At 39.5% G+C, this 21,606-nt stretch overlaps 1 protein-coding gene and 1 long non-coding RNA gene across 2 annotated transcripts; one reads left to right on the top strand and one right to left on the bottom strand.

Moving 5' to 3' along the window:
• The first annotated feature begins 4,801 nt into the window (after positions 1-4,801).
• On the top strand, positions 4,802-14,936 carry LOC121232654. The gene is made up of 4 exons (XR_005931512.1): positions 4,802-4,901; positions 7,887-8,033; positions 11,421-11,676; positions 14,850-14,936. It is a non-coding gene; the product is annotated as an uncharacterized LOC121232654 (long non-coding RNA).
• A 4,265-nt stretch (positions 14,937-19,201) lies between these two features.
• LOC115336431 (protein FAM240B) lies at positions 19,202-21,079 on the bottom strand. Its single transcript, XM_030003301.2, has 2 exons — positions 20,620-21,079; positions 19,202-19,298 (listed from the first exon to the last, which is right to left on the bottom strand). Exons 1-2 carry the CDS (start codon positions 20,757-20,759, stop codon positions 19,220-19,222), a joined length of 219 nt encoding a protein of 72 aa, XP_029859161.1. The 5' UTR covers positions 20,760-21,079; the 3' UTR covers positions 19,202-19,219.
• Positions 21,080-21,606: the final 527 nt, after the last annotated feature.

Here is a 21,606-nt window from a genome sequence, read left to right as displayed (position 1 = left end):
AAGGTCCTTTGCACAAAGTCTGCATGTTTTCATTAACATGTAGGGCTTTTGTTTGTCATTTGTTTTTAACTAATATAGCTATCAGTATATACCAATGCCTTTTGTGCATTTGATTGTGCATTTAAAAGATGGTAACAGAAAGTATCCTCTGGAAAATGGGCTATTATGTGACTTGCATACCCTTTTTCCCCCTCTAGAGACACCTTCACAGTGGACATGAAAATCAGTTATATCCTCATGTGATGAACAACTTACCATGTGTTAAACCAATGAAAAGTAAGACACCAGAAGAGTGTCTCCTTTTCTTCTTGGAACTGAAGTTATTAATTTCCTTAAAAGTGTTTAAAGACGTGCCATGATTTTCCTGATTTCGGGAATTGTTACAGTTTTCCCCTTCACACCCTTTAAACATAAATTAAAGAAGGACAGTGACATTCTTGGGAGAAACTAAACCACAGAATTAACATATGACACTATTTAGAAAAATTTACAGCATAAAATTATTTCTTATGAAAGTAATGAGCATCAAAGCTGTAATTTTAGAAAGTGATAGAGAAGCTGATGCATGTTTTATATCTTATGTTAGCTATTTCTCTTTCTACTTCACAGTTCAATCCAGTGTTATTACATAGGTTCAGGAGGTGGTAGAATGGTAAAATAAAAAACACTGGAATGTTTAAAATGTTAATTTTGTTATTTACATGAAGAGTAATAAGGGATCAGGGCACATACTGTGGGTCCTGAACAGGCAACAGATAGACCCTGTAACCAGAATCTGCTCACTTTGAAACTCCATATGGTTGTCCCGCATCCTTCATCATGCAACAGAGCCTGCCTCACTGAAGAAACCAAAGAGAGCAACATTGCAGAAAATCTTAAACCTACAAATATGAGGGTAATGTCACTCACAAGAGTAACCCCTTTCATGCATTAGGATATCTGAAAGCTGAGACTATAAGACAATAGTTATTGTAACACTAGTTATTTACAGGAGGGGGAGGGAACAGTCTTCAGTACTTTCTTTGTTTGATAGAACCACTGCCCATTAAAAAAAACCCAAGAAATAAAGTTTATGTCTTACCAGTTTCAAACTGGAGCACTTGTAAAGGTAGTGACATACTTAAAAGAAATCTGCAACACAAAGAAAAGATACGTGAATAATGAATTAACAAAAAACTTATTAAATAACAGCATGGAGTTAGTGAAACCTAATTATAACTATAATTTTTGAACATATAAGGGGAAGGGAAGTAAGCCATTGTCTAGGTACAACACAATTATTATTGGAGAAGCGACCCCCCCCCCCTAGTTTTAAGTAACTACTAGAAAAAGAAGTATGAAAGGTACAAAATAGAAGAATTTACCAAACAAAATTAATAGATTTTTTTTCTGTAAGCAGTAGCAAACATTTTTAAGACTACACTTCTATTTTTTATATATATATATAAAAATACATTTTCTTACCTAAAAAGCTTCATTTTTTTTCTCTCTAGTCTGCCTCTATTTCACTCCTTTCCTTGCACATGAAATTCCTCTGCTATAACTTTACACTGCTAGGTACACAGAATTAGTTTGACAGGAAAGTTTTGGTGAAATATAGAAATGAAAGGAAAGCCAATCCTCTGCTTATCAACCAAGAAAAAATTGGTGTATGTCACTCTCTGAGCTTTAACAGTGTACTCCCTGCAGCAAGTCATTTGCAGACGATCAACACCTTTCTACTCTCGCCTCCCATTTCCCTACTTGACCTCTCTTCATTAACCCAGCAATTTGCAATAGCATTGGGTGGTGGATTTATCACAGGACCTGCTCTTAAGCGGTCTCTGGGGGCAACAGAGCTAAAGGTAAATTGAATTTCCTATATGAAGGCCTCTTTTTCTTTTTTGTCTTGTCTTAAAATGTAATATCATTGCTATGACTCAGGTCTGGTTAATGACACAAATGTAGAGCTATGTGGTCAACTTACTATAATCCCTAGAATAAATCAGAAATTGATCTGGAAGGTAATATTTTAGACTTGATTCTATTTTAATAATTTCTATGTTCTGTATGGCTTTTTGGTTTAGAGTATTACACGCAGTATTTTCAAGATTGGTTTATTTTAGCTTGACAATATTAGGGTCTCAATATTGCTGTCCTGGGAGGTGAGAAAAAGAATTTTGAACCTAGTCTGTTGTGACCTAATCTAAACCAAAAAGACATTATCTGCCAGAATTTGCCTCGCTTTAACTAAACAAATGTCACTAAACCGGTGCAAGTTTGCGTGGAAACAGTCGCAATAGAACCTATTACCCTCTTGGACATTTGCATGCCTCAGAGAGCATGTCTTTCACGTATCATTTGCAGTAATGTAAAACCTTTGCCTTTTTGGAATAACTGGTTGGCCCCACCACAAAACTTTTTTCAAACAGCTGAGTTAGGCCTGAGCCTCTTGGCTTCACTTATTTTGCATTCTGTTTCTTGATAGTGCTTTTACTTTCTGGCTTCACTTTTCCAAAGATTGCTCTGCACTTACAAACAGACCAGTCACTGAATTTCTACTCAATGAAGACCAGGAGTGTCACACGACTGTGTGGTACCAGGAGTTTAGTTTAACAGTAGATCGACATACCAGGAAGAAGACACATGGGCTTTACCTACAGGAAATACTTTCCAGGTTTATTTACTGGACTCTGGAAATTCGATCAGAGATGGAGCCAGTGTAACAGTCTTGGTGCTTGTTTGGCATTGCCCTTGGAGTTCAGTCAGGAAAAAGAGTGCCTATTTAAGAGGCATAATGAGCAAGGAGTAGCTTTGCTCTATTGGACTGATCTCCCAAAGCAATTCATTGCTCCGCTAATGATTTACTCCCCAAACCTGATGCTATCTCTTCCCACCATACCTTCTGTATACACACATACAAAAGACTTTGAAACAATCCCCAGCATCCTGGGACAATTTAAGGAGAATAAGACTTGCAAATTGAAGCGGTGGTCACTTCTATCAACTTTGATTTAGGTTAATGATTGTAAATAATAATTAGTAGTTGATATTTAAACACCTTGTCATTGAAAGCTCCTCAGTGATTTACAGCACATGTAGGTCATTTAGATGAACAGTTCCACTCATTCCAAGGCAAATGAGCAGGATTTGTGGCTGAAATCTAGGGCCTTAAGCACGGCTTAAACTTTTGTATGCCTTGAATAATCCCACTGGAAGTGATTCAGTGTACTCTATCACATTTGTCTTGTGTGAATTACTGTTTCACCATTTAGCCTCTCAGGATGAAAATTCTGACACCACACATGATAGATAAATAATTTAAAACCCTAACATTTCCTTTTTTATTCCTTACAACATCTATCTATTTTTAAAATTATAATTAATTAAAAATTAGGATAAATATGCAGTTGCTGTAGTGAGCCCTGAGGAGTCTAGGATTACCACAGGAATACTAAGTGCAAAATGAGCTTGCTTAGTTACCAGCCATTACTAGGGATTTCAGAGTCCTTGCTACACTATTTGAATCAAAGCCCATTTATTTTGTCTACTATCCTGTCATTTCTTTAAAGTTTGGTTTTTGCTAAGGTTTATTAGTAGGAAATCTATCTTGACTGAACATTTTCTTAGAAATCTTCATGTAAAATCATCTTACTGAAGATTGTTTTGAAACACTAACCACTCTTTTAAACTTCTTTTCTTTTTAGTAAACAAAAGGTAGCAATAAACCTCAGAGATAAACTTTTTTTTTTATGCTTTCTTGTTAAAATAAAAATAAATATTTCCTAATTTCTCTTTTGATTTCTTTTAGATTTTTCTGCAAGTCAAATTTGAAAGGTAATGCTTTTGGGTAGGTGCCATAAAACTTAGCAGCTTTTTAAAATCCAACGGCTCTCGGGGTGGGAGTGTGTGTATATGTGCCAGGGTGGAGGGCATCGAAATAGCAAGGCAGTTAACACAAAGACTGTTCGAGTTTGTCATTGTTGGGTCTTATGTTGCCCTTTGCCTGAGTCTGTAAAACCTGTGTCATTTCTCAGAAGCACAGATTAAATCTCAAGAACATTAGACCATAATAGTAAACTCATAAAATTTTTTTTTCAGTTCTATCAATATAAATTACAGATTTCCTTAACTTGCTTACTTCTGACATGAGGTTTGGAGTTTCTCTCCTGTTGGTGTGTATTTATGCCAAGGGTATGATCAAATCCAATACTCCTGTGGCACAGTAATGATTGAAACCCCTTAGCTGCATTCTTACCATAACTTAGCATGAGTAAGGTGAGTAAAGCTGGTAAATTACACCTCTTCCAAAGACATCCTCCAGAAAGTGCTAATGTTCCCTTACCTACGTGTTGTTGTTTCATATCTCTGTGGTTCAGTTCCCCATTTATAAAACACAGATGAAAGTTTTCCCTTGCATCGGAAGAGCATTATGAGCCTATATTCATTCATAAACCCGATGAGTTACATAAAGATGTTCATAAACATATTGCTGAGAAAGTAGTGTCATAAATGGCTTCAGGATAATGGGCCTGCCTACCTAATGGTTAAAACAATTTTCAAAGCAGTTACTAAGATTATGGTTTTCATCTTTTTCTTACACATATTATACCAGGAAAATGCAGCTGTCTGAATCTTGTAAAGATGATGTATAACTCTCTTCTCCATAAGCTTATGGAAATTTTGCCCTGGGTCACTGTTGTCAAATATCAATTTCATAGTCTACATTTGGACAGAGATAATTTACAGACTCACCTGCACGTTTTGTGCAGCCCAGTGGCACCATTACATAGGCATTTCTGCATGTGTTTTTTGGACGAAATGAAGGCTCCTGGGATGCTTGAGGCATTCACGGTTAAAGGGCTGGAGAAGAGGGAATTTTAAGATGCTGGAGTTGTCTAAATGTAGATTCTTTGTGCAAGGTAAGTCCATGGTCAAGGTAAGCAAAAGAAAACAAACAAACAAAACAAAATTGGCAGGAAAACTGTATATGGAAATAATGCTAATACTTTAAATATATCCTTATGATTCTTCCTGTTGACAAAACTTTTAGGGGAATTGGAAGAATCTCCCTTCAGTGGGGTTAATTAGGGAAAGATTCTCTGTGCATACTTAGGAATCTCACTTTTTTCAGGTTTGGCTCATACTGCAGATGTCTGTTGGTGCTGCTCAGACATTGTGATTCTTTGAACCAATAATATTTTCTTTGTGATGAGAACAAACAAGTCATCTGATGAAAAGAACTAGTATATTCAATCTGTATGAGGGCTCACTTTATAAAACTGAGCATGGGTGGTAATATGTTTTCTTCTTGGAGTATCTCTGTTTTAAATGCAGGTAAACCCCATGTGTTTTGTTACAGTGTACCACACTATCAGTAGATGTGTCTTAATCTGTTGCTGACATTGTCCAGTCAAACAAATATAAATTGAAAATTACTAATTGGTGTTTAGAAAAATCCATTTCCCAGTCAAGTTCACAATGAGAATATAATGCCTTGCTTTTCAAGAGCTGCCTGTTTCAAGGAGAGGTCATGCATGGTACTAACACAAATAAAGTGAGAGTTAATTTCTTGTTAATGAGTTAAAGATGTCAAAAGGACAATAGCTTTAGGGGTCAATTATGTCTCTGCAGAAGCAGATGACAGTGGAGAAGAGCACATCAGTTTAGGTTTTTTCCTACCCAGTCATGTTTTATCACAGAAATGTCAGTGTGTTCCTCTTTTTAAAGTCCTTTGGGCTAACACGTGCTGTTTCTGAAATAAATCATCTGGTATTTGAAAGTGTAGATAAAAGGACTGTTTTGAGTTGTTTTAACACAGGTTATTTCTGTGATCTATGTTACAATTTGATCCCACAAATATTTGTATTGGTAATCTGAATGTGCAAAGAGCTGTGACACAAGGCTAAGAGCCAAGATACGGTGTTAACTCCAGACTGAAGTTGCACCAATCATCTTCAGGACAGGAATATTTCTCAAAGGAGTTTATTTGTTGCAAGATGCTGTTGAAGGATTCACAAAAGGTCCATGCACTGCCCCACACTCTGCAGCTCCATACCTGGAGTGACTCCTCCCGGTACCTCTGTGCATAGTCTTTGTCACCCTAAGCAGTGTCTTGTCTCACAAATTAACAGCCAGGCCAAGAGAAGGCAGGAGAGTATCCACATGTCTATTATAAGCCACTGCCTTCACCTGTATGTGTGAGGCTGACTGGGGGAATTGTGCAAATACATCTCTCCAGGGCTGTAGGATGTGACATGCTGGTCACCCACAAAAATCTTCTACACAGTCTGAATGAAAACAGTGTGGAGGAGAGCTCACTAACAGCCAGTGTGAAAATGTCACAGAGTGAATTTTTTTCTTCAAGTGTTTTGTGCAATGTTACAGTACAACTGTAAATGAGGTTTTCAGTATTTCCTTCAGGGATTAATTATACACTGCTGTAAGAGACAGAGGTAAGAACATTTGTCTGAATAGTCACTGTTTAAACCTCAGTGATGAACATGGTATCTCTACTGTTGGCTTGAAGGTTTATACCTATTTCCCTGGTATATCAACTTCACCTTGTTTATACTCATGGCCTTTGCTTGCTCTTTCTTGTCTTACCTGCTCCAGTGCCTCCAGCCCATGCACTGCATCCCTGCCCACATGTGTTCAGGAATTGTATTAGTGGGTATCAGTGCATCTGACAATGAAATACATCTCTTGGCCTTCTGTTTAAAGAATAAGCATAAAAGAAATTTCTTAAAATAAAATTTAAAATAAATTCAAAAGTACCCTGGCCCCAAATATCGCTAATGCACAGAAACTTTACAGCAGCTGAGATCCCATGAAAAACATTTCTTAACTCAATATCCTTACAGAGATTTTCAACTTGGAACAATAATCAAGGAACTCTGCTTATTAATGCTGAAATTACAGGTAATGTTCTGTATTTCCACAGCTGTTCAAGGGAAACCATTTTCTTTGGGGTTGGTCATGCAGCCTTTATTTCTTTTGCTCCTCTGACTCATACTGAGGGGACACAATCCTGTTCCAGGCCAGTGTTATCTGTCTTGAGGATTTTTCAGTGGCTGGACAAGGTGGCTCTAGATTTGGCTCTTTCTACCTTAAGATTTTCCAACACTGTCCCCAAGGACTTTGTATCTCCAGATACTCCCACACTACTCTCATGCCTTACCCAGGCATGCAAAGACACCACCTCCGCCAAGTGAAGAAAACTGCCCTGCAATTGGCTGCAAACCAGCCCTCACATTAACCAGGAGCTCAATCTCTCCCCCTCTATCGATCTCCACCTCACAATAATTATTATGTCTTAAGGCTGTCAGGACATGACAAGGGGCTAAGCTCTCTGTAGTGTAGCTGCAGCCAGTTTGTACAACTTCAGCTCACAGGCAGAGAGTTGTCCTTGTACCTGTTTCATTTAAGGAGAGATTAGTGTTCTGCTCCTACATCTCCGGGCTGAGCCTGATGTAAATTTCCATTTGGCCTTTGTGACCTAGAAGTTCTATTTCTGCAGGTCTTTTGGCTCTGCATCACTACCCTTTGCTGTAAATCAGTTCTAGATGACAACATCCTGAAGCGGCACTTCCCAAGTCAGATTGGTCCAGATATATAGTCTGCCAAAGTAAACTTTAAATTTAAATCCCCTCCTCCTCCTCTTCCGCATTAGTTGAGTCAGAGTAGCATCTGCATCCCTAAGAAACAGCAGAGTCAAATCCAGCCACCTGCATCACTGCAAATACACGTGCCATCTGTTTCTTATTAAGGGCTGTCAAATTCACATTATTCAGAACTGGGTCTTTGCTGCTAGAGAAGCTGTTCAGAAGTGGCACTGGAAAAATAATGAATGCCAAGAAGATAATCAGAGGAATGTGTTAGTTTTACTTCTCATATAATTTTTATAGTTTCTCGTAGATATGCTACAATCATGAGGAGAGAAATGGCAAGAGACAGCTTTACCATCCTGAGACATCTGCCCGTAGTACAAACCAGTTAATATGAACAAAGGTTGAACTGCAGAGGCAAAGGATTTACCAGGAAAACTATGTATGGTAAGGTGTGGTGGATGTTGCTATGCTTAACCATTCTGTTCTTTCCTGCAAGTGAGGAAAGTAGATTAATGTAATATTGCCATGGAGACATGGCCTTAGTGACACTGTCTTAATACCAAACAGGTTTGTAAATCATCATGCTGTTCCTACATGGTAGAAACATTCAGAAATGTAAAGGAGAGAGGACCCTGATAACCACCGAAATACTGAGGCAGGATGAGTTTGCCCTTGGCAAGGAGTTCAGCTAACTTACTGGTGCCTGATTTTCCTCCCAAATTTGGAAGGTCATAGTTCAAAGACCTGCTGGAAAGTGGGAGTCTGTCAGTGACCCCTGATGATGATCAGAAGAGAGGGACTGTGATTTGGTGAGGAGAGCAGAGTAGCTGCCTGCTAAAATTGAACTGGGTAAATGCCTTGGAGTCCTGGAGGGAGACAACTGTGCAGAGACTGACAGAAAGAGCAACATTGATTGCCTTCCACAGAAACTGTCTAACAGCCTCAACAACTGAAATGCATGAACAAGCTACAATTACTCTTCTCTGTCTTGCTCTTGTACTAATCAGGATTACGTTCAGTTTAGCCAGTTCCATTTCAATGTACATCAGAAAGTGGATGCAGGTATTGCAGGTCCTCCCTCAGAGACTGACGTCCAGAGATGGTGTAATTTGGGTTGTAATACTAGGAAGCTTCTAGTCATTCATTTGTGGTGTGCTTTACTAATTGCCTCCTAGAGTGAGCTCCGAGTCATGTTTAAAATGGCAATTAATGGGGATTAGACTCTTCTAAGAAGGCAGATTATGTCACAACATTACATTGTGTCACCATCCTTATTACTAAACTACCATGGGGAATAGTACATTCATTATTTGATTAAAAGTTGCTGTTTCCCCATTAATAAAAATCAGCTGTTATAGGTGAGCTGACAGTTTTTATGAAGAGGGAATAAAATGAAAGTGAGGAAAGTGACCTCTGAAATACCATAAATTGTTAATACTAATACTTTGTGATCTCAGCCTGGACCTCTCGAACAGCTTGAGCCTCTGTTTGGGCTTCTGTCATATCACCATCAGCAGGATTGTGGTTGGAAAGGAAGATGGGTGGGGTGGCTTTGTGCCAGTAAGGGATGTAAGGCTGCCATGCCCCATTTCAAAATGAAGCTATAAGACTTGTTGGAGATCCTGGACGTCCTCTTCCTTCAGCTTCCTAGTATATATATTATACGGATGCAAAGATTTTGTATCCACTTATAGGTTCAGGAAAGCTGGTTTGCTTTCACATGTTGCTTATATATATACATGCTTAGCTGCACACCAGTGAACTAGTTTTTTCACAACTGAGTTCAAATACTATAAAACAGCTGTGTCTTTTTCACAGAGATGCAGTTAGGAATTTGTTGGGGCTGAGCAGAATCTGTATCTCCTCCTTGCTGGGAACATGCCCTAATTGCTAGGCAGATTTTCTTTGTCCATTTGTTCTGTATCCCTTCTGTACAAGCTGGTATTCTGTCTCTGCTATGCTCTCCAGGAGATATGGTCTTCTTGGAACATGTGAGAAATATGCCAACCACACTGGTCCCGTCAGAGGCCTTGTTGGCTGCCTTGCCTATTTTCATGCCTGAGTGAGGCATGAGTGAAGTGCCCAACGGCTGAGGCTGGTACAGCTCTGGGCAGTTCTGTAGCAGAGCTGTGGGCATGTGGGAAAACATTTAGGCTAAAATGAGAGAGATTTTAGAAATAGCTTCTTCAGAGCTATGCAGCTGCTGTGTTTTGATCTCACATGTCTTTACCTGGTCTTTTTGCTTCAGCATGCTGTATCTCCTAGGCCTTTGGAAGAAAAAGATCAAATTAAATAAGAAAGTGGTCCAAGATGAATTTTAGCATTTGATGTTCTAAAAGAAAAACTAGTAGCACCTTAGCTAAATCATTCTTCCAGCTTAGCTATGTGATGTCTCATTCTTCACAGGGTATGAAAGTAGAGAAACGTTACATCAATATTACACTAGGAGGCACTCTTTTGCTCCTGAAAGCCACTCTGTTCAGGTAGAGTCAAGTCTTTTTCAGGTCACTTGTACTGTGAAGCTGAGGAGCTTTATTTCCATTTTCTTGAAAAAAATATTGCTCTTGAGCTAAAGGAAATTATAAAAGAAGAGATCAAGGTCATCATAATCATAAAAGTAATTTGTGGTGTTCATAATTACGTGTAAAGAAGGATTATTTGGTTGAATATAATAGTCTCTGACCTGACATGGCCACTTTCTTGAATAAGCCATTTTAATGTGAACATATGCTTTGTACAGAAGATGCTCAAAACTAAGAGCTTCTGTACAAGCATTTCCATAGACAGTCTTCAAACAATTCAGCCCGGATCAATTTTCATAAAGGATTGTTAAACTGCATGTGGTATACATGCTGGATTTTTCTTTTTTAGTTGCTTTGCTCCAAAACTCTGGAGGTGTTAGATTGCAAAGATTAGATTGAGGTGTTTCTCCCTCACCTAAGTGTGGGAATGAAACATGGCTTTAAAGAGAACTGAAGAACTTGTCCAGGACAGGTTTGCTATTTGCATGATTATGATAGAGAGTATTGTTTTCTGGAAAATGTTGAATGGAGTAAATCATAGTACTGGGACATGTAATTTATAAATGAGCCAAACCCATACACACTAAAAGTTTGCAATATTCTGGCCAGTTTGGGTGCATTTTGATTGTGTTTGGCAAATAGGCAATGTTTCCTGGCAGATAGGGGTCTGGACTGGTACACAGAGCTGGGATCATAACCAAGCTCCAGCACTGGCCAGTTATGTGCCCTAAAACACAACAGTTTCCTGCCTTATTTTCCCTATCAGTGAAAAAATGAGGTAATAAGTCTCATCTTAAGTGTTCTGGGACTTATTAACAAAAATAACTATCTAAATTTTAGGTATAGGTTACTATTCAGTGGCTTGGATGTTCTTTTTTAGCCATTTAGAGCAGCTATTAATGAAATGCTTTTGCATTCAAACAGATTGGGGAGGTAGCATGTTAAATAGCTTGGACATAGGCAGAATGGAGTCTGTCTAAAATAGCCAGGATAAATGATGTGCTGCACAGCTCTGCTCTCCATCAGCCATGCTGCTGGCACCCTTCTATCTCCTGTACAAGTACTTGAGCAGGGAGAGAATAAGATCAGGGAGCAGATCTAGCCGAAAACCACCCAACCAAAAATATGTGTATATCTGTTTATTTCAGCTGGATGGGTTCTCTGACTTGCTTCACTGCGCAGCCTCCCCAGCAGCTCTGTAAGCACAAAGAGGGAAATGGGGAGGCTAGAGGGGAGGGCAGAGCTCATGGCTAGGAGTGGGGCTATGAGCTTCTAGTGTTTGTCTGCTCACTTATTTGTTAAATTGCAGACCATGGACCACCCTGTGAGCTTCTGTTCAGGAATCTTCAGGAAAAGGCCGGTCTCCTGGCCCTCCAGGATTTCCATTCAGTGGAGTGAAAGCTGTCCTCCAGAATCCTGCAATACACAACAGATGTGGGGGCTGAGAGATGGGCATGGAGCAAGCAGGGTCTCCTGGGCTGTGCTGCAGAGCTCCTTTCCTGAGGTCAGCTGCTTCTCTTTACACTGTGCATCAGCTGGGCTACAGAGTCTCTCTATTCCCGCAGGTCCGTATGTCCCAAAGGGCTGTAATAAAGAGCCTTGGTGTTTCTGACTTGCTGGTTCTTGTTAATATGACTGCTTTGGGGCTGTTATGTTATATGACGAGGGCTGAATAAGGGTAGTACCATTTTGGTGCCATTTCAGTATGCAAATCTATGCATGTATAGCTCTAGTAACCACCGAGGAACCATTTGCAGAGCTCCTTTTGGGGTGGCAGCTGATACCATTCATGGGACCTTTCAGCAGGCCACAGAGTCCCACTGCTCTTGCTTTTGGTACAGCTGATGCTCAGCTTTGAAGCTGCTCTCCGTCAGTAAAAAGGCTGTCCCAGGATTTGGCCTTCAGTGTAACAATGCGTATTAATAACCTGCAAACAATACAAGGATTATACGAGCTGATTTCTGTTTGCTTTTCTTTTTTCAATAGACTACCTGATAATTTCCCATACCTTTCCTTTAAAACACAACCTAAAACATGATACACTGCTTAGATATTCTGACAACAGCATTTAATCTCAGTAAATTAAGTCAAACAGAGAACAATTTTTTTTTCCAGTTGTTTTCTGCTCTAACCTTTCTAATTACAATAATCTTAAATGCCACATGAAGTTTCACTCACATTGCTTGGACATTAAATGAACTGTTAGGTAGTGTAGGATTAGAGCAACATCAAAGCCCTCATAGATTTTCAGCATTATGCAAAGCCTCTCATTTTCCTTTTGACTTAGAGCACCATGAAGATTATAGGTTGTATTCAATAATTATACCAGCACTGTTCTTTCCTGTCCATGGGTAAGGCTGTGTCAGCATTTCTATTATAATCCCCTAGTTTCAAAGGACTTTATTGCTTGCCCATAAAAATTTGTTCTGGGATAGAATTTGGTATTAAACTCTCATCCTGGGATAAGGAGAAGAAAAACTATTTAAACACTTGGTGACTGCTCCCTGGTTTTAGAGATAGTATGTGCATTTTAAAGCAGTTGGAGTTAGTGCCTGAAAATTCTCTACCAGTTTTACAATTCAAAACCATCTCTATTTTCTACAGTGAATGTTGGCAGGTCGCTATTAGACTGGTTGGTGTATTTGTTCTTTCTCCTTCCTGAAGCAGAAAAGGGGCAAAGGGTCACAAATACAAAGCACTCAAATCTCAGAGTAAACTTTGCCAATGACCTCTGACACCAGGGCTACTGCACTGAATCCTCTGGGAAAGAAGAGTAGTGAGATTATAAAAAGGAATATGTGCAAGGAGTGAGGTGGGAATAACTACAAGCCTCTGGGAAAGGTTCAGTGCTTTTAAAGCAGCTGCAACCAAGATCTTGCACACTCTGCTCACTAATAAGAAAATGGTTGCAGAGGAGGATGAAGAGCTGAGGGAGTTTTTTCTTTGTGAGGAATGCTCTGGGGGTTCTTGCATTAGTAATATTTATCCTAAAAGTAGGATGAATTGCAGAAGTGTAGGATAGGTTGAGGATATCATATTTACTCATTAGCAAAAAGTAGATTGTGTTGGTAGAAGAGTAAGTTACGAGAGGTAAGTAGGGTATCCTGTGACAGCAATTTATAAACTGTCCCTGTACCAGACTAACTCTCCAGGTGGCTACAGGCAGCTACAGACAGCAGGTTGCCAACAGAGCAGTGCCCTGTAAATGGAAGGCATTGATGTAAAGAGCTGTGAGGTAGGTATATCACAGCTGTCTTCTCTGGAGGCTGACAGATAGAACATGTCTTTGGGCACTCTGGTTTGATTTTCCCTTCCTACTGCGGGCATTGTGCTGTCCTTGCTCTAATTATAGAATCAGAAAATCACAGAATCATAGAATTATAGAATGGTTTGGGTTGGAAGGGACCTTCAAAGATCATCTAGTCCAAATTCCTTGCCACAGGCAGGGACATAGAATCATAGAATCATTTAGGTTGGAAAAGACCTTTAAGATCATCAAGTCCAACCGTCAACCATGCCCACTAAGACATCTTCCACTAGACCAGGTTGCTCAAAGCCCCATCCAACCTGGCCTTGAACACTTCCAGGGATGGGGCATCCACAGCTTCTCTGGGCAACCTGTTCCAGTGTCTCACCACCCTCATCATAAAAAATTTCCTCCTCATGTCCAATCTAAATCTACCCCCTTTCAGTTTAAAACTGTTACCCCTTGTCCTGTCACTACAGGCCCTGGTAGAAAGTGTCCCTCCATCTTTCTCATAAACCCCCTTTTTATATTGAAAAGCTGCAATAAGGTCTCCCTGGAGCCTTCTCTTCTCCACGCTGAACAACCCCAAACCTCTCAGCCTTTCCTCATAGGAAAGATTTTCCTGCTCTCTGACTGTTTTTGCGGCCCTCCTCTGGACCTGCTCTAACAGGTCCTTCTCTTTCTTGTACTGGAGACCCCAGATCTGGATGCAGTACTCCAGGTGGGGTCTCATGAGAGTGGACCAGAGGGGCAGAATCACCTCCCTCGACCTGTTGCCCACACTCTTTTTGACGCAGCCCATGATACGGTTGGCTTTCTGGGCTGCGAGCACACATTGCTGGGTCATGTCCAATTTTCATTCACCAGTACCCCCAAGTCCTTCTCTGCAGGGCTGGTCTCAGTCCTTACATCCCTCAGTCTGTACTGATACTGGGGGCTGCCCTGACCCACACAGCCACTCTCAGGATGGGATTCTCAGCCTAAGGGGGATAAATTCAGACCTGTAATTTCAGAAGCCATTCAAAAAGCTATCTATATTTTGACATACTTTGTAATGGATGTGAACATTTGTCATCAGCCTTGAAACTTCAGGACTCTCTTACCAGTCCTGCTTGTAGGATGTAAGTCAGTTTGACCCAGATGGAGTTATCTTTACGCAAGTAGAGGGTGGCTGCAGCTTTTAGCATGGGGAAATGTCTTACCTGAGTATAGAAAGGCTCACACAACACCATGACTTAGAGTCCAGATATATCTCTAATGTTACTTCCACTGAGCAGTTGCTGCAGATCATGTGTGGTTAATGTGCATGTGGCTAAGCTAGCACCAGTAGTGATGTCTGGGAGAGGTTCCATGTGTAATGTGGAAAGGTGAAAGTATGAGTTCAAAACAGTAAAACCTGTAATCAATGTTAGACCTTCAGATGAATCTCTTCAAAACCATTTCAGTTTAAGACATGACCTCTTCTTCATCTTCTTTAACTTCCCTCCCCAGAGACATCTATCCTGCTTCTCCAGACTCAATGATCTCCCAGTTGTCTTAATAAATCTGGCATCCCAGTGGCATCTGACTCTTCATTTTCCTCAAGTAGTGATTGCCTTGACATGCGGTGTATTTTACCACAGCTATGGCACCTTTCATGGATTGTTTCAGGATGTTTTTATTTTTCAGACCTGTTTATTAGATGAAACTATCCATGGATTTCAGCTCCAGCTGGAGCACTGGCTACTGTGTACATGGATCACATTATCCGTGTGGAGCAATTGAACCTTGACTTTGTCACCTGACCCAGGTACCATGGTCTTTCCCTGACCTCTGGCTCTGGCCCACCTTTCTACTTCCCCTCCACTATTTCTGTCCTGTTTACACAGTGAGCTCTGTGGCTGGGATTATCTCTCATGTTGCTTGGGTATCATGGGACCAAAATCTCAGAGGTAGCCTGTAGGCTTTTCTATAGTGCAAAATAACTCATGTGTACTTAATGGTACGCTAAAACCAGAATATGGTAAGTGAATTCAGTATTGCATGGTGAGTTTATTTCAGTGCTGACAACTTCAAGCACCTCAGAACTGGCCAATAGATCACTCTCCCCTTCAGTGAATGCGGCCAGAAGCCCAAAGAGGCATAGGTGCACACACATGAGGTGGCTGCGCAGTGGGGAACACGTCACCTTTGAGTGTCATGCTGAAGACAAGTCTGCTGGGTGATCCTGCACTGGGCCACAGGACAGGCTTCACTGCAGAAACTCTGCTGTGATGGGGCTGGGGACCTTCAGCTGGGCAGAGCTGAACCATCTCCCTGATTTGTCCTTACCATCTTACCAGAAAGACATCTTGCTTTTGCCTGACTTGCTTTAGTTTTTCAAATTCAAAACCTGACTGCAGTGGCTGAGTTATGCTTATTTGCTCCTTAATTAGAGAGCTCCAGACAGGAGCTCCTTGGTTAGGGAAGGACACTGGTTGGGAAGGACTACTGAGGAAAGAACTGTATTTAAGCTGTCTCAGTTCTGGCTAAATTGCTAAGAAGTCTGTTAAGTTACTGACAGAATCATTCTTCACAGCTGTCAGCCCTTATCCATATGCTAGAAGGATCATTAATACAGCTGAAATGGAGTATCTGTCACCCTTGTGCTAACACACAGTGTACTTCCCATAAATACTATTTAAAAGGACTTGGGTCCAGATTGTTCAGTGTTTGCTTCAAAAACTTCAAAAAGTTCTGTACCATGCATTTGTAATGAGAAAGCGACATGCATTTTCTTGCTACTCAGTGTCAGGATGAAGCAAAGGAATGGTAAAATAATGAAAGCTAGGAAAATAAGCAAGTATCTGCCACATTATAATTACAAAACTAATAAAAACAGATTGACATAACTCAAAATCTCTTGCTTTTACAGTCAAAAGCAATGTGAAAATATGGACAGAAGAAAATCAAGAGAAATGAGCTATTTTATAAACATTTGAGTTATTACGTTTAACCTGTTTATCTGAATACGGCACTCCTCTGAAACTGCATATAGGTGAAAAATAGTCTGAAGAGCATCTAAGCATCCTCTCTAACCATAATAATTTTATAAAACCCAGCTGACTTTATCAGTTTTTAGCTGATGAGTTTTTCAGTCCTACAGTCAGGTTTCTCTACTCCTTTTTATAACATTATGGGTCATTTCTGAGTCTCACAGAAATCGCAGTTTACTTCCCCCGCCCCCCCCCCCCCTTTTAATTTCTCTTATGACCTTCAAGGTAAATTAAAGTTTTATATTTTTGTGTTTTCAAATTGCCGGAACCATTTTCATCTATAAGTCTGCTCCAGCTTCTGATTAAGATTGTTTCTTGACATTTAGATTTGAATTTTAATGTTATCACACTTCTTTATTTTTGCTGATTGACTCCAGATTATATTTATTTCTCTGGATGTGTATTCTTTTTTCGGTGGTAATTTACAAAGCTCCTAGGTAGATTACCGCTGCAAAAGTGGTGGCGTTTGTATCAAAACATGTTGCTAGCACTTAGATAAATAAAGATTACATGGCCCAAATTCCTGAATGTAATGCTGTGGAACCTAAGCCTGAAATAATTCATCTAGACACTAAAGGTGAAATTGCAAAGCTCAGAAGAAAAGTGGCTTAATTCTGGAAATATGTTTTCAGAACACCCCTTGCCCTGGGCTGGAATAGATGCAGTCTGTAAAAAAATGGTTCTTTTTTATAATTTTGAAGAGATGATTTTGGGGTGTTGTATCTTGATAGGGACCTATTCCAAAGCATTCTTAAATGACATAACCATATGAGATGTACAGTGAAGGACGCAGATGGGAGTCACTTCCTGGCATGTCTTTTCCTGGCTCTCCATGGATTTTCCTCGTTCTGACTTACTTTATGAGAAGAGAAGGAGGGTATCAACTATATGAGATGCAAAGAAAGGCTTATTCTGGGGTACCTCTTTCATTTTTAAAATATGCCAACTCTGATTCCCTATGTTTTGCTCCTTGTGCAATTACTTATACAATGAATGAAGGGATGTAAAATGTTTCCCTTAGCTCAGTTCAAGCTCTAATTTCAGCCAAAAGGTATAAAAATCAATGCTCTTTCACAATGGAGTTCAGATAGAGCTTCAGTAAGCACAAGGCACAGACATATGGTGGGAGAATTGGAGTATGTGAACTGGCATTTTCAAAGAAATCTAATTTTTTACTAAAACCCAATATTAAATTGTGTGTCTACCTGGTGATTGTTTATTAAAACACAGCTATATTGTAAGTATACTGCTATCTTGCATATTCCCAGCTGCTGTTACTTTAAAAAGTGTTACTTTAAAAAGCGTTACTTTAAAAATTGCTCAAGAAAAAGACTCAACTGAGGAATATGAGTTTAGCAGCTTTTTTTCAGCTGGCAGGCAAACTCTGCTCTCAAGTTTGGTGACATACCTGCTGATTTTTGAGTACCTGTTCCAAAGTAATCTTTTTTTCATGCTTTCATAGATTTCTCAGGCCTCCCAAGCATTATTTACATGTTTAAATTCCCCTAATAGATTTGGTTTGATCTTGGAACACACAAAAGTGAATTTAGAGAATAAGGAGAGAAAAAATAACATTTCAAATTTTTGTTTTGCTTTAAAAAGAACAGATGTTCTAAATATTTTAAACCCCCGAACGCTTCCACTGTTCTCTTCTCACCCCACTGACAATTCAAATCTTCTTTACTCTGAAACAATATGAATTACCAGAGAAGTAGTGAAATGGTCTTATAAAAAGGGACTAAAAGGTTAAGCAATTGAGGGAAGAGATTTTTAGCATGCTCAAAACAACCCATTTTACAGTACATTACCCCAAGCATTCTGGTGGCAACAAGGCAGTCACCCTAAAAAGGAAGTGATTTTATTACACCAGCCTATTGAAATGCTTTGATACTGTTGGAGGAAATGCCACAGTTCCTAATGAAGCATTAGAAAGGGAACTAGAAATGTTTTTGACTAATGGTGAATGTGGGAGAGGAAACCTACCATGTTACTGAAGGTACTGGTTGTTAAGGAATATATACTGGGTCTTAGAGGGAAAAAATGTTAGAAGAGGTGTGCTTGTCACTCATGATGGCAGACATCTGTGAAAATGCATCAGCCTGCTCTGTGAAACAGAGTTATCAGTCCAGCTCTAGACAAGCCAGGTTGGGTACCAGAAGCAGCCTCAAAACTCCAAGTTTTTTGTCTTTGTTGATACAGTATCTCAAGTTAGGTAATGTGGGTTAACTAATTAAGCAACTCTCGTTGGTGTCTCACAGAGCCTATTTCTCAGGATACACATTAATAGCTTCACACACTTTTAATATGGCAGCTAGGATCTGTCACTGCCACCAGGTTTGGCTCCACTGGTGATCCAGGATGTGGTGACATTGTTTGTGCATGTTCCCTCTTCCTTAGTCTGAGCTGGGCTTTGCTGTGTTAAAAACAAACAAAAAAAACCAACAAAAAAATTCTCAACTATTCATTAACAATTTTGAAAGAAAATAACTTCATTAGATTAAAATGAGTCTGTACAGAAACCTAAAATTTTGAGGAAATGCTTTTGCTGAGCACTAGCTGTGTAACTCAACTCTTTTTCCAGGCATCTACAGCTCAGTGAACCATGAAGATTTTCCTCTGAAGACTTCAGAGCACTTCAATCTCTGTTTATCAAATGAAGGGATGGATGCATAATATTAAAAGCAGCAATAGACATTTCACACATGAAACTTCTAACAATGACAGGTAATTAATTATAGCTCATTTAAGCCACAAAGTAAAATTGACTTAAGGTTTTGCATCACACCATCATGCTTTCCTACAAAACAATTTTCTTTTTCCCCAAAACATGTAATGAATGTGGGATCTTCAGCTAGATGGGTCTTCAGGATGAGTCCTCAACATCTTTATCCGTTTTTCCAGCCTCTCCATCCATTCATTTCTGAGCCTAAGGACAGAAACATGGATCAGCTTGTCCCCGTATTTTTACAGGGAACAGATTTATACTGTTCATGTTTCCCACCAGTGCCATCCTTTGGTGCTTTTTCCCAGTTTTCATGCAAACTGTTCTGCCCCTTTAGAGTGCTTTGCTGAATGGCACTTCAGGACTAGCTGTCAAATCCCGACGAGGGCTCACCTGAGCTTTGTGGTTCATCTTCACCTCCAGTATGCCCCCTCTTAAGTGCCTCTGTCTGCCGGAGTGACTTCTCATCTCCACTGGAGATTGCCTGCTGCCACCTGCTGGGTAGCACCATCCAACATGTCCCCAGTCCCCCTCCTCCCCAGAAGTGCATTTACAAAAGTCCTGCATAGAGGCTTCTGAGCGGTATTTGGCTTGGAAACACTGTGCATGTTGAAACTTCTGTTAGACCCATAGCAGACAGCTTTAGGTGATAGGTGGCACTTTGTTTTCTTTTTGGTAGTATCTATGTACCACAGAAAGACTGCCTCAAATAGAAAAGACAGGAATTTCACAGCTGAAGAGTTGAGATGTTGAAATTAGGTTAGCTACAAATGGATAAAACATGCTAGAGACTAATTCCAGTGTTCCTTCATCAGATTTATTAATGCAAGTCCATCCTTGCTCTTATTTTTTCAAGCTTCAATCCAAAGAGAGGTATGAGGGAGATTTTGGAAAAAATGCTTTCTCATTGAATGGTCCCAAACCAAAATAGCCATCTTTGCATGTGCCTTTAACTTATGGAGAATTCATGTGAGGTAAAACTGTACTGATGTTGCCACAGACTTGTCTTTCTCATTGTGGCTGATTAAGGTAAATATGACTGATTGAGGTAAATATGGCTATGCATGATGGTTGCCTTGATCAGTTAGTACTTGGACTTGGACCGTCTGCTTTATTACCAATTTACCTTATGCAAATTAAGCAATCTTAATTAATTCAAACTATATTCTTGTGAAAACAAGGCCACAGAGAAAGAAGGTGTGCCAGGTACACTTCTGTGCTACCTCTGCTGTGAACATAAGCCTTGATGTTCAAGACAAGCCTGCACTGCCAGATGTTGTCCTGATAACTTCAGAAGTTCCACACTTTGGACTCATTTATGGAACAAGAGTGAATTATTCTCTTATCCTGTGAAGCCATAACTTAGACACCTTAGCATGTCAATTTGGGAAGCTTTATTATTTTCTAAAAATGTAAGAAAAATATTTTCAGCTTTCATTGCTTGACTTAAATATAGATATCACTTTTCTTTAAAAAAGAAGTACAACACAAACTCAAATAATCTTTCTGGATGCAAACTACCCACTTTGTCAGAGCACTTCTTCGTTGACGTTCCTTTTCATTTTGCAGATACCGAGTTTGTTGTTCAATAGCCTTTTCCCAGAAGTTCCTCAGGTTGCTAGTTTCGCATCCCCGCACTTCATGACGTATGTATTGGCTATTCATTTTCTCTAAAGGAGAAATTTCAAACAACCATATGACAAGTTATTGCTTCCTCATCTGTTTTCATGGCTAAATACACTCTTGCTGGTTTGGATTTTCACAGCGTTAGGGTCACACGGTCTGGGGTTTTTTTTGGTAGGATCAGGATAACAGTGTGCATGACTCACTATTTAAGGTTTTAGTTCCTAGCTCTGACACTTGAGAATATGCTGTTTGCAATGATTGGAATTTTTACTTGTTCACTTCAAATATCTCTCACCTCCATCTGCCTGTGACCTTTAAGCTCACAATGCAGGACAGTTCTGTTTCATTCTCTAGCTTAATGATTAAGATATCTTTTACGGTACTCATAAATGGAAAGGAAATACGAAAATTGCCAGATCTAGTGGGTATTTTTCTCACTGTTTTCATGTCTATAAAATGATAAAGTGACCATTGTAGATTAAAATTAACAATGAAGAAAAAGAGCTCTAGTGATTTGCTGTTAATCATTATAACATTTATCTTAGCTTTGTTTGGGAATGGAGAAAATTTATATGTATAAAAGTACGTACATAATTTTATAAGATGCTGACTTGCAAAAGCCACCTTGCTTATTAAAAATATCTCTCTCTTCTGCAATGTTCAAAACAGAGCAAATTCATCGAATACATTTATATATCTCTGCCCATTCTCTACTTCCCCCTTCATTTAATGTCATCTTAAAAATAAATTTTGGAGTCAATCTTATCCTAGGAAAAGAATATCTGTCTCAGGATGACTCTTCATGGGCTAACAGTCAAGCCCCTGTATCTCACATTACAGCCAGAAAATCATATAATTACTTTCAAAACTTCATTAAATATGGAAT

Source organism: Aquila chrysaetos, chromosome Z (genome assembly GCF_900496995.4).
Source record: "Aquila chrysaetos chrysaetos chromosome Z, bAquChr1.4, whole genome shotgun sequence".
Taxonomy (NCBI): Eukaryota; Metazoa; Chordata; class Aves; order Accipitriformes; family Accipitridae; genus Aquila; species Aquila chrysaetos.
Note: the sequence above shows the minus strand (reverse complement) of the source record. Positions and strands in the feature narration are given on the sequence as shown.